Source organism: Pelodiscus sinensis, chromosome 3 (genome assembly GCF_052426305.1).
Source record: "Pelodiscus sinensis isolate ZL-2025 chromosome 3, ASM5242630v1, whole genome shotgun sequence".
Lineage (NCBI taxonomy): Eukaryota > Metazoa > Chordata > Testudines > Trionychidae > Pelodiscus > Pelodiscus sinensis.
This window is the reverse complement of record NC_143054.1, coordinates 188,840,458-188,853,380: the sequence shown is the minus strand read 5'-3', so window position 1 is coordinate 188,853,380 and position 12,923 is coordinate 188,840,458. Positions and strand designations below refer to the sequence as shown.

Sequence of the window (12,923 nt, the reverse complement as noted above, 5' to 3'; positions counted from 1 at the left end):
AGAATCATAGCAATGGAAGAGACCTCAGAAGGTCATCGAGTCCAGCTCCTTGCCCAAAGCAGGACCAACCCCAACTAAATCATCCCATCCAGGGCTTTGTCAAGCTGGGACTTAAAAAGCCCCCCTCCCTAGATAACCCATTTCAGTGCTTCACCACCCTCCTATCATTTTTTCCTAATATCCAACCGAGACCTCCCCCATTGCAACTTGAGACCATTGCTCCTTGTTCTGTCATCTGTCACCATTGGGAACAGCTTCTCTCCATCCTCTTTGGAATCCTCTCCCCTCCCCCCCCCCACCCTTTCAGGTAGTTAAAGGCTGCTATCAAATCCCCTCTCATTCTTTTCTTCTGCAGATTTAAATAAGCCCAAATCCCTCAGCCTCTCCTGGTAAGTCATGTACTCCAGCCCCCAAATCATTTTTGTTGCCTTCCACTGAACTTTCTCCAATGCGTCCACATCCTTTCTGTAATGGGAGGACCAGAAGTGAACACACTACTCCAGATGTGGCCTCATCAGTGCCAAATAAAGGGGAATAATCACTTCGCTAGATCTTCTGGCAATCCTCCTACTAATGTACCCTAATATGCCGTCAGCCTTCTTGGCTACAAGGGCACTTTGTTGACTCATATCTAGCTTCTTGTCCAGTGTAATCCTCAGGTTCTTTTCTGCCAAACTGCTGCTTAGCCCGTCAGTCCCCAGCCTGTAACATTGCTTGGGATTCTTCTGTCCCAAGGACAGGACTCTGCATGTTGAACATGCTTAAACCCTCGACAGTTCTTTGCAAGCTCAAGCAGTGACTCTCACATGTATACTGCTGTTTGTAGCAACGTAGTGGCCTGTTTCTGGAACCTTTCTCTGTCATGGGGAAAGGCTCTGGGAAAGGCTTCCACATCAGGGAACTCCTGGGCACTTTTGGAGCTTTTCACTGCACCCCAAGAATAGATGCCGCCTGCCATTGCCCGCTGCTCTTGTATTGATTGTATGATGATTACTTAAGAATTCTCAGTTAACACTCTGAGGTGTGATAGGTTCCTGTTCAAGAGCAGACAGGGTATTTTTTACATTAAACTTTAATTGGGACCCCTGACGTGCACAGTATCAACATTCCCATTGAGGACAGTTTGAGGCTGATTTTTTCCTATGGACAGGTCTGCCTGCCAGTCTGTATGGCATTTAACTTAGGAAACACTCCCTCTTGGATATTGTCTGCACCGACATTTTATTTGTGGCCAGCTAGAGTGTGAATCTTCCCCACGTTAGTCTGCCATGCATTTGGTATCCCTGTGGATCCTGCTGGCACACATTAACAGTTCCTTAGTGCACATAGGCCTGTTTCAGAGCAGTGTAGATCCAAGTATGTGAAGGGTGTGTCTGCAGAGGCTACATGGATAATTAGTGCAAAGTAGAGTCATGCTCCAGCTAAATGTTTTGTGTGCACAAACCCTTAATTACTAACTTTTACTTCAAGAGGCAAGGGAAAGGACTTCAATTTTTCCATCCTCCCACTCTTAGGGTGTGTCTAGACTACATGCCTCCTTCGACGGAGGCATGTAGATTAGCCAGATCGGAAGAGGGAAATGAAGCCGCGATTAAAATAATCGCGGCTTCATTTAAATTTAAATGGCTGCCCCGATCTGCCGATCAGCTGTTTGTCGGCAGATCGGGGGAGTCTGGACGCGATGCCCCGACAAAGAAGCCTTTCTTCATCGACACAGGTAAGCCTGGTTTCACGAGGCTTACCTGTGTCGATGAAGAAAGGCTTCTTCGTCGGGGCATCGCGTCCAGACTCCCCCGATCTGCCGACAAACAGCTGATCAGCAGATCGGGGCAGCCATTTAAATTTAAATGAAGCCGCGATTATTTTAATCGCGGCTTCATTTCCCTCTTCCGATCTGGCTAATCTACATGCCTCCGTCGAAGGAGGCATGTAGTCTAGACACACCCTTAGTAAAGCAAACACAAGCCCCATGCCACTGAAGGCCCAAAGCATCCTTTAAGAATACTGTTCTTTGTGTGTCAGATGGATTTGCATTCTGTAGCTACATGATCCAGAGTGTGTGCTGGAAGAGGGGAGTGCAAGAAATAAAGACTTTATTTAAAATCCCTTGCACTTTTCTGGCTTGAAAAAAGAATTAGAGTTTCACTTACATTTCTGATTTTATTTGCATTCACTAAGATTTTAATGTTTGTGACGTTTGTCCCCCTACATTATTCCAGTTTCAAGCCAGTGTATCTCCAGTGAAATCAGTAAACATTGGTATAATATACTGATGAGTCAGCTGAGGTTCTTTTAAAGCTTTCTTTTTTAATATGAATTTACTCAGAATTTGAGTTCATAAGAAACTGAATAACATGGCAACAAGATGTTTTTAAATCTGATTTTAGCAAAATAAATAATTGCCATCTTGGTGCAGATTGGGCCTCCCTCATCTAGCAACATCTGTGGTCCAGCAGGAATATGGGAGGGAGCTCCAGTGGCAAGAGAGCTCGTTGTTCGGAGCCCGGCAGGGCTGGGGCTTGGACTGGCGCCCGAGCCCAGGTAGAATAGCAGAGGCCGCAGCATCCCCAGTATCAGGGCCAGCAATGTGGCAGCCATGGTAGCCCCATTAGCTGGGCCGGAGCTGGAGACACAGCAGCCACGGCAGCCCCAGTAGTGGGGCCAGAGCCTGGGAACCAGCATCCCTGATAGTGGGGCTGGGGCCAGGGCAGTGCAGGCTGCTGGGGCCACAGCAGCATGGAAGCCCAGCAGCAGGGAGGGAAGGTGGTCTGGGGAGCCAGTAGTAGGAGACATCCTCTGGTCCGGCAAATTCTCTCATTCGGGACTGGTGAGGTCCTGAGGGTGCCGGACAAGAGAGGTCCGATTTGTACTTGACCTGCTTTTACTGAACATAGAAACAAATGTTGACTAGAAGTGTTGTCCATTCATCAGGAATTTAGTTATTGAGCGTTTTCAATAACAAATATCACAGAGGTTACCATTGCAACCTGCCTGCTTTTCTGAATATAAAAGTACAGGCTGAAGCTCTCTAGTCCGGCACCCTTAAGATCTGACCGGTTCCAAACCAGAGAATTTGCCGAACCACAGAAGGTCAATATTGTTTAGCAGCATGACCAACACTTCCACTGCTTACTGGGTCTTAGGAGACATTTAGGGGTAAATTTGAGATAAATAACAGCACAGAATACTGAGAGTTTCGATGGGAAACTTGGCCACACCTGTGATAAGTGGACATCTGACTAACTAAAATCATGCTGAACCACAGATGTTGCCAGACCAGAGAATGCTGGATTAGAGAGGTTCAACCTGTACTGTTCAAAATGAATCATGATGCAGTACACAGTTAGGAATGAAACAGTCACAACCTTTAGAGTTTTGTTTTTTGCTTAGTCATATTTTGATATTCCCATATAGACATCACTGGTAATTACCTGCAAATGATGACTGTACAGATTTTACTGGCTGACATGTTGCTGTAGCTGTTGTGTTGGTCCCAAAGAGATCAGCTAAGTGAGGTAATATTTGTAATTGGTCTAAATTCTATTGGTGAAAGAGACAAGCATTTGAACTATGCAATGCTCTTGTTCAGAATTTATTGGTATCCATTTCGATATGGTTTTACTACAAACCTTCAATATAAGGTCTCCTGTTACAGTGCCTGAACTAAACAACTTCATCTCCCTGAAATTGTCTCTTACACTAAACCAAAGATTCTCCCCAAACGTATTAGTTGTTTCCTGCAAGCCTTGCAAATTCTAAAATCCACATTTAAAAGAAAAGTTGCAGTTTTTGTGCAGTTAACTTTCCATTGGTGTCTGCTCCACATATTGTAGCTGGGTGATAAATAAAATGCCCATGCTATCAAATACTTCTGGTCATCCATGTAATGTGATTTTACAGGCGGAAGCCCACCAGTGTACTAAGAAATTTTACAGGATGAAGGCAACTAGCAAAGTAGCTATCTCTTTTGACCAGTTAAAATCAGCACAGAAAGATACAAAACAACTAATGGGTTAGTTTCTCCACCGATCTAAATCAGTGTAGTTCTATGGCATTTGGTACAGCTACTTCGATTTACACCAGTTAAGAATGTGGTTCCAAATGTCTCAGAAACTGTGTAAATCTGATCGGCTAAGAATGTAACTCTGAGTTATGGCTTAGAAAGAAAATGTTTCTACACTAGTTCCACCTACTGGACTCCAAGATGTAATAGCTGCCAACAAAGTACAATAACACAAAGTCTAAATGGATGGTAGCTAAATCAAGTGTGCTATTATGACTTGTATGGCATTTATATATGAAAAATATTTTTTAGGGTTATTTTGTTTTAAATGCATCAATCAAGATGTATTTCTGTTATTACCATTCTCTACAGCAAGCTCTAGTATGATAAAAAGAAAATAAGATGCCCAAAATGGGGAGTGCTAAAATAATAGGGTATATAAGTTATAAAAGGAAAAATCAAGTAGGAGAAAAGATCACAGCAGGAAGAGACAGCTGGATTCATGTTTATCATTTTGAGGCCTTTTCCACCATCTGGAAACTAATTTCTTTTCTGTTTATGTATATACTCACCAACCAGTTTCTGCAATTTCTCAATAAATGTGATAACTAATTTTTGACTCTGTCTCCCTCTGGAAAAGAGTCAGAATAACTACCCTGATGTCATTGGACTCAGTGTGTCACGTTGTAATCTTTAGGATGATTACAAATCTAAAATAGGGTTCTCTGAGGAAAATACAGATTGCCTAGTTCATTCCTAATCAGATCACTCCTAAAACCAGGAGCTGGCCTCTCTCTGTTTCATACCTTTCCCTGTGGTAATTCATTGTTTGGCATTTGTCTTCAGTAAGTAGGTGGGGTGGTGGGAATTGATACCACAGAAAGTCATTAGTGATTGAATGATTGAATGTGAATGCAAAAAAAAAAAAAGGCAAAATCCTAAATGAGCAATAAATCTTTGCATTCTCCCTATTGTTTTTCTCTTCTCTTCCTTTTAATCATTTGCTTGTGCATTAATGTATGCTCTATATCCTCGATATCTCCCCATTCAGTCTCTTCAAGGCCTTACATTTGAAAGTAAAATCCTGACACATTTCTCCCAGCTATAGTCACCCTGCATAGTACTGATTAAAGCTACAGTCAGCCTGCCTTAGCACTGATTAAAATCGTCTGCTCAAGTGTAAGATTTGGGTACTTCAACGTTCTTATATAAATGTGACGGGGGAAAAAATGTTCTTTTAACAGAACAAGTAAAACACAATCAGCCAATAAGCACATCCACTGTAGATGTTGCATAAGCAAAAATAATTTGGCTGAATATGTAGATGTTTGCAGGGTTATGGAATAATTCTGTCTATCGCTATATAACCTTTAATCTGTCAGATGGTTTGAAAAGCGAGTGTTTTAAATGCAACTATTTATGTTTGTAATTTTTCAGTGTCCCTCCACCTATACGTCTCTCCCTGTTTTATCACAGGGTTCTGTCATAAATTAACAGTTTATGCTACATGGGTTACAATTAATTTCAGTGCTGCTTGTTACCAATAAAAAGATACTTCATAAATATTTGTGTGTGGGTTTTTTGATAGATGATAATAGCAGAGAAGAGAAGCAAAGTACTGAAGAAACTGAGAACCGGAGCCAAGAAGCAGGTTTGTGCTGAGCTCTTTAAAACTTTCTCCCAGGCTTTATGCACCTTAGTGAACAATAACCTTAGTCAATGCTATTGACTGAAAATGTTTGTACGTTTTCACCAGATTAACCCAGGGCTTGTGTACTTCTCCCTTTGGAGACCACAGTTCCATTCATTATGAATGAAAGCGTTGCAGTGCAGGAATGCAGACTTTCCTGTTTAAGTTACTAGCTCTACATTCCCTCTTTAAACTGGAATATATCTCGCTAATCCACTAAGTAGAAAAATATAATGTTCCATGCATGTTTACATCAATGTATCACTATATAAGAACAAATAATGAGAAAAGTTTGGAGTGAAGAGGGAGAGATCTAAAACTGGTCTTTCAAAGTTTTAAGGGTTCTTTTAGATTGTAATATCTATTTTTCCAGTAATTTTCTGCTGATCCCAGAAAATTGGATTATTAAGATTTACATCCAAACAGAAGAGTCTAATGTGAAAATTCAAACCTGCAAGTAAATGTCAGAGTTCATAAAGTACTAGATTTGCAAAGGGTGGGTTTATAAATATGTTACAACTTATGAATTTGGACATTTTAAAATAAAATGGTACTCTATTCCAAATGGATTCCTACCTATGTTTTTTCTCATTTATCCCTCTCTCTCTCTCTCTCTCTCTCTCTCTCACACACACACACACACACACACACACACACACACACACACACACACACACACACACACACACACACACACACAAAAGTGACAAATCAAAACAGCTATAACTACCCTTATTTCTTTGGATTTCCAGCCCACTTCTATACAATAAAGTGCTTTTTCTTATTTTTAATGTTGTTCTATGTCTGACTGATACCAGCTCACTAATACACTGAAACACTGTGTTGCATACACAGACTGAATTCAGGTAGCACAAAACATCTCCGCTTAGAACTTTTTGATCAGCTCTGAAAGCTTTTATTATTACTTAGAAGACAGAGTGGGGGCAGTCAGTAAATGCAATAGAGTGAAGCTGCCAGATAGACTGCCTACATTACTGAGCCATCTGGTCTGGTGACTGTTGCGGTTCCTTGTGAAGAAAGAAATTTGCGTTGTGGTGATAAACTTCTTCCCCCTTTGCTCTGTTCGGTGTAGAGGAAACACGGTGTGTGAAAAGCTTTCCCTTTTCTCTTCTGCATTCTACTTGAGTTTTATTCCATTCTCTGTTAAACTGAGGCCATTCTTGGATGCTTGCAATTTACCTGGTTTCATCCACTTATCTCTCTTCCCTAGTCTTGCTTCCTTTAATCTTACCATAACAAACACACATGCGCTAACTCAGATCCTTCAAGGGCCTGATCCAGAGCTTATTGAAGGCAATGGAAAAATGCCCTGTGACTTCACTGGGCTTTGGATCCAGTTCCCTAAGTTCTGGACTCCCCTTTTATCCACCTGGGTAAGCAGCTTCTTTGCAGACTACTGTATCCTACAAGAGCCTTAGAACAAAGCCAGTCACCCACCTCACTTCCTTTCCTACATTTAACGGCTTCACCTCTGCAGTGCTCATAGACTTAAGCAGCCAAAGGGCAAAAGTCACGAGATCACTGGATTAGGGTCTTTTGTGTAGTAGTGAGTTGTAGTACCAGCATGTAGATGCTTTGAAAATTCTGCATAACCTTTGCCTGATGAGCTGTTAGTTCACTATTCATCTTCCGACTTCATGAAATAGTACTGTGCTGCTAGCAGTCCAAACTCCAGAGGTTTCTGCTTAACCTAGATAAATTACCTTCTAAAAATATCCTGAGTGGTCCACTAGACATTCAGATACTTTAGCTTCTTTCTCTGATGAGATGCCTGTTTCCTTTGTTTATTAACTCATGAAACAAATAAGTTGCAATGAGTTGCATTTCATCTTTCCCATGGGAAGCACCTGTGAAAATGCTTACTTTTAAAACTCTTACGTAGCTTGCTTGGATGTCTTGTTTCTTTCAGAAATGCCATTCTGACGGGGCCGTGCTACAAACTGTTATACCAGAAACATGATGTTCATTTTTTTTACTGTCATTTATGCTATTGGCATAGAAGTATGCTGACTGAATGATGAAATCATAGAGGTGCTGTTAGATTCAGCATTACTCACTGGGACAAAATAATGGACGGAACTTCTTGTAGACAACTTCTGTTTCTATCCGTTGGCAATATATATATGAAATTACCTGATTTTCATCCACAGTTGCTAAAATAGTTTGTGAAATGTAGAAAAAATAGTCAGTTGCACACAAAAAGTTTCTAGTAATTATAAATAACATGGGGTATGTCTACTCTAGCCCCCTAGTTTGAACTAGAGAGGCTAATGTAGGCATTCGAAATTGCAAATCAAGCCCAGGATTTAAATATCCCGCACTTGATTTGCATCTTCCCGGCCTGTCGCCATTTTTTGAAATTTACAAGTCCGGATTAACTGCCCGTGTCTACACGAGGCAGGGGCCCAGTAGTTCAAATTAAAGCCCTAAATTGAACTACCTGTTATTCCTCCTGACCCAGGTTCAGTTCCTTCGCTGAACATACATCTCTTGTGTTGCAGAATACGGTCCTAGCTACTGGGCTGTTGAATTGAGTTTGGATCGCCTGCATCCTGTATGAATTGCCTACCTACTGTGCTAAAGGCTACAAAGTGACATAGCACTTTGAATGTTGGTCTTTTCCAATCTATCCCAATAAAGCAGTTCAGCTGTTCATACATAATTAGTCAGGCAGACAGGAACACGAACTTGTGCCCCTCAAATTGCTGATGAGTGCCCAGACCACCAGGATATTGAGTCATGCTTATTCTTATTCCCTCACCCAATTACTATTCATTGTCCTTATAAACTAATTTTAATTGCCACCATGAATGACACAAATTGCACTCAGCTCTAGTAGTTGCTACATTTCATTGTTCAAATGAGTTCTTTACATGGGAATCCTCTAATTAGATTCTTATTAAAAATAATATTAATGTTTTGCAAAATTAACATCTTGATCCCTCAAGGTACTACCAAAACTCTTAGACACCCTCCCACCCCAAATCAGAAAAGCACATAAGCATCTCTTTTTAAGTCCCATTGAAGTCAATGGGAATCAAACACATGCTTAAATTACAGATTTAAATGCTCTTCTCCCTATAGAAGGATTATGCCTATGCTTAAGTGCTCCCAGGTCTGAATCCAGAGTCCTTGTATGATCAAGCCCCTATAATGCTTGCCAAATGAAAATCTTACGGTACAATTCACCCATGAGGTAGGTAGGTATTATTATTATCCATGTCTTACAGAGAAGAGAGGAGAGTGGAAATGTAGGACTTAATCCAGGACCACTGATGTTTATCATGGCCATAGGTGGAAACAGCATCATGTCAATAGAAGCCCGTGACAAACAAGGAAATAGAACCCAAATGCACTGACTCCTCTTCTAGCTACAAAGCCCCCGAATGCATTTGGTATACCAGCCACCCACCCTGTTATCTAATAAATAACCACATTTTCTCTTTTGCTTCCCCTGTTTTTCCAGATGAGACAAAACCCACAGCTGTGCCCAGCCCACCATCAGAAGAAGGGGTAGAGCTGTGCAAGGATAAAGGTACGGCTTTATCTCAAACTGTTCAATCCAAAGATTCACATGGCCATATTTTCCTCCACATCTGCAAAAAGCCAAACAGAGACTTTAGAAAATCAGAAATCAGTGACAAACTTAGATTTTTATTTTTAAATGATTTTCTCATGCAACACATGGCACCAGCTATTGTGCCGGTGTGAGAGGCGCCACGAAATCTTAGGTTTCAGCATTATGGAGTTAATACAAAGGTGTACCATGCTTGAAATACCAGATATAGGCCCCAAATCTGATCTCAGTAGGATGGCTTGTGTGTAAAGCTAAGTGAATGAATAAATCTTTGAAGTAGCAAGGCCTTAATTAGCTCTGTCCTGATGGAAAAAAGATAAAAAACAGTAATTTATAAACACGTCATGGGGAGGCCATAGGAGATGAAGTCATAAAGGAGAGAGGGAATAATGTTTATCTTGTGCAGATTATGCTGGACACTCAAATCATTTTGAGTGTGATAAATAGTTAGAAGTGTCACTGGGGCCAAATGACAAAGAGTTTAGGAAACAAGACAGGGCGGTTATTTAATGCTTCAAGCGGGGGTTCTCCTGTTTTGTTGTTCGGTTTACAGATAGCAAACCAATACAGAAACATACTGTTCTTGATCCTTTTTAAGGCATCACACCATCTAGTCTCCATTGTCTTAGAATTCTTTTTGGTATGTGTGTAAAAAAACAAACAAACAAACAAAAAAAACCCCATGATGATTTATAAAATCTTTGCTGCTAGAAATTCAAAACAGGAGTTATCTTATCTATAATATAGTCCATCAATACAGCCTTCAAGTAAGACTAACAGAAAAATGTTAATGCATTTTGCTGAGATAACATAATTATTAACATCCATTAACTTATTTATTTTAAGAGTTAATGTTTAATTCAATGCTACCGTTTTACCCTTTCTTTTTTTAGGAAGGTGTGAGGAAGTGGGTGTGAAATCTCACTTTGTTGTTGCAAAATAGCATATTAAGGAGTCCACTGTCTTTTCCCAATTATGGGTTCAAAGCTCAGTTTAGGTTGATTTAACTCGTTCTTTCAAGTGGCTGATAGAAAAACTGTTTAGTTTAAAAAAAAAACTGGCCAGAATACTGTATTTGTCACTGAAATCCTTATTGATTAAGGTCACAGAAAGGCTAACAGCAGTCAGAAATAGTTAGAGTTCATTCTAAGCATGGTTGGTGATTGATTAACCTTCGAAGTACCCATCATCTTTGTGTGTAACCATTCTTCTAACTTTATCCATAGGGTTAATATACTCTTGTCTGGGAATAGGGAACAGATTTTCTTACTAAGGACAATATGAACAGAAAAATTAGTTTATCTGCTTCATGCTGATAGGGTAATTAAAGTTAAGAAATTGTGCTTAAAATCATGCAAAGAATGTATTACAAGACTGTGGCATTACACACACAAGATTCCAAGGTCCAGAGTCCTAGTTACTCCATCCATGGGTTGGACAGAGTGGAGCAAAGATATCTTAAAGCCACCTTTTCATTCTTCATTTTGTGGGGTAATGCAGAGCCTGCCTGGTTCATGATGTAAGTTAAAAGGCTCCCGTGCTCTGGTTCCATGGCCTTTGGGAAGCACAGTTACATTGCTGTGCAGACTGGTCACACCCCTACTGTCTCCCTACCCCTGCTGCCTGTGTAGAATTCTTAATGCCAACACTACACCAACCTCAGAAGCCCTTTGTGCAGACTGTATTCTAAGGGAACCAGTTTCCCTCTCTCTGAGACTGCCAGAATAGTCTAAAGGGTCATTACAGTCACTGGAAATCAAGCCCCATGTGTATTTTTTTTAAAAGGGAGCGGGGGCATTTGTTATTGTATTATAATATAGGTCTGGTCTACACTAGACCTGGAAGGTCTGGTTAAGGTCTGTAATAACAGCCACATAAAATTCCTTAAGCAGAGCTTGGCTTCATCTGCACGGAGGGAGGCCACTAGGAGCAAATGCTACCACCAGCTTCCCTTGCTCCTCATGACTGCGAGGAGTATGGGTGCTGATCAGAGCTACCTTCAGCATTCAATTTAGAGGGTTTTAACTAGACCCACTAAAATGAACACCAGAAAATCGATCTCCAGCAAAGCAAGTGAAGGCCATAGTATATTTTGGGGGGACATGTGCCTTTAAAAATCTCATACAGCACCAATATGTACATTGGGATTATTCTTGGATTGTAGGATTTTCTATTACACTGTTTCAGGAAGATTCAAATATGTGACAGAGGTATGTAAGTTATCGTCTGAAATTTAGCGTTGGTACAACCTGAGAAGGAACAGCACATACGTTTTTAAAGACTATTATTCCAAAAATATTAGGGCTCAGATGGTCCCTCCTACCAAAGGGGAATGCAAATTCCTCTCACTCTCTCTGTAGATTGTTCTTCACCAGTCCCAGCCTGATTCAGTTAGTGCTGATAAAGCACATGCCTTCCTCTTCTATCAGGAGAACTACTATGGGGAGTTTGTAAAGAGAGTTCATAGAGAAACCATGCTCCAGTGGTGCCTGGGGATCACCTTGATGATTCATGTTTGGATCTCCCCTGTTCTTTGGTGGCCAACCACAGTACCAGTTTCACTGGAGAAGGAGGGGAGGCAAAGTTCATCCCTGATAGAAGAAGTAGAAGGAAACTCCTAAGAGAATGCCTGACCAGAGAGAGCATTGGGTCAAAACTTTGGAAGATCTAAAATAAATGGCCACAAATTAAAAAATATATATATTGAATTTAAAAATATAATTAAGGTTCCAAACCATTAATCATACAATATAGGTAGGCTTGGAAGGAACTGATTTTTATTGGCCCATGTCAGTAAATCTGTATTTCACAATATGTACACAAAGCAATGAAAGATTCCATTCATTGGTGATGATAAAAATGTACAGAAAGCCAAAATAAGAAAAATGCTGCTTGAAAACGTATTACATTTTGATTTAAGGGTGTATACTTTGTGTATTTTGACGCATGATGTTGTGTATTAACTTTAAAGATAAAACTTTAACTTTTTGAATCTCAGTGTCTACTGTTAAATAATTATCTGACATCCGCACATAATTTCCCACAAATGTGAAACCGTAAATAGATATGATTTTTCTATTGTATAAAAGGGCGGGGAGGCTAAAATTGAAGTCTTAGAGGGGTAGGCATGTTAGTCTGTATGTGCAAAAACAATGAGGAATCCTATTTCACCTTAAAGATTAACAGATCCGCTAAAGTGGGTTTTTACCCATGAAAGCTTATGCCCAAATAAATCTGTTAGGCCATGTCTACACTACAGATAAAATCAAAGCAGCCACAGTTGATCTTCCAGGGTTCAAATTAGTGGGTCTAATTCGAACTGAGAGGGTGTTCCCGTCGATGCTGGAAGTCCTGCTCCTATGAGGATTAAGGGAAGTCAAAGGAAGAGTGCGTTCCCGTCGACCTCCTGCAATGTGGATGGCATCAAAATTCGAATTAAGATACTTTGACTTAAGTTACGCAATTAATGTAGCTGTAGTTGCATATCTTAATTCAAACAGATCGCCTAGTGTAGACCAGGGGTTAGTCTTACAGGTGCAACAGGACTCCTTATTGGGGGGTTTTTTTAAGTGAACATCAAGATTATCTGTCCAAATTATGGAAAAGTAAAAATTGCTTTCTGCCAGTCCTAG

The 12,923-nt window shown here is 40.5% G+C and overlaps 1 protein-coding gene and 1 long non-coding RNA gene across 7 annotated transcripts in view; one reads left to right on the top strand and one right to left on the bottom strand.

Annotated features, from left to right (window-relative positions):
* MACROD2 (mono-ADP ribosylhydrolase 2) overlaps positions 1 to 12,923 on the top strand; it is a 1,386,515-nt gene that overhangs the window by 1,293,970 nt on the left and 79,622 nt on the right. For 4 of the 6 annotated variants that reach the window (XM_075925640.2, XM_075925639.2, XM_075925638.2 and 1 more), the window contains 2 exons: positions 5,592 to 5,654; positions 9,181 to 9,249. In XM_075925640.2, coding sequence (XP_075781755.2) covers positions 5,592 to 5,654; positions 9,181 to 9,249 — 132 coding nt within the window. The remainder of the gene's footprint in view (positions 1 to 5,591; positions 5,655 to 9,180; positions 9,250 to 12,923) is intronic. The other 2 variants (XM_075925642.2, XM_075925641.2) reach the window with 1 other exon arrangement.
* The window catches only part of LOC112544377 (uncharacterized), a 42,478-nt gene continuing 38,730 nt past the window's right edge, over positions 9,176 to 12,923 (bottom strand). The window contains exon 3 of the long non-coding RNA XR_012903030.2: positions 9,176 to 9,310. This is a non-coding gene — a long non-coding RNA (uncharacterized LOC112544377). The remainder of the gene's footprint in view (positions 9,311 to 12,923) is intronic.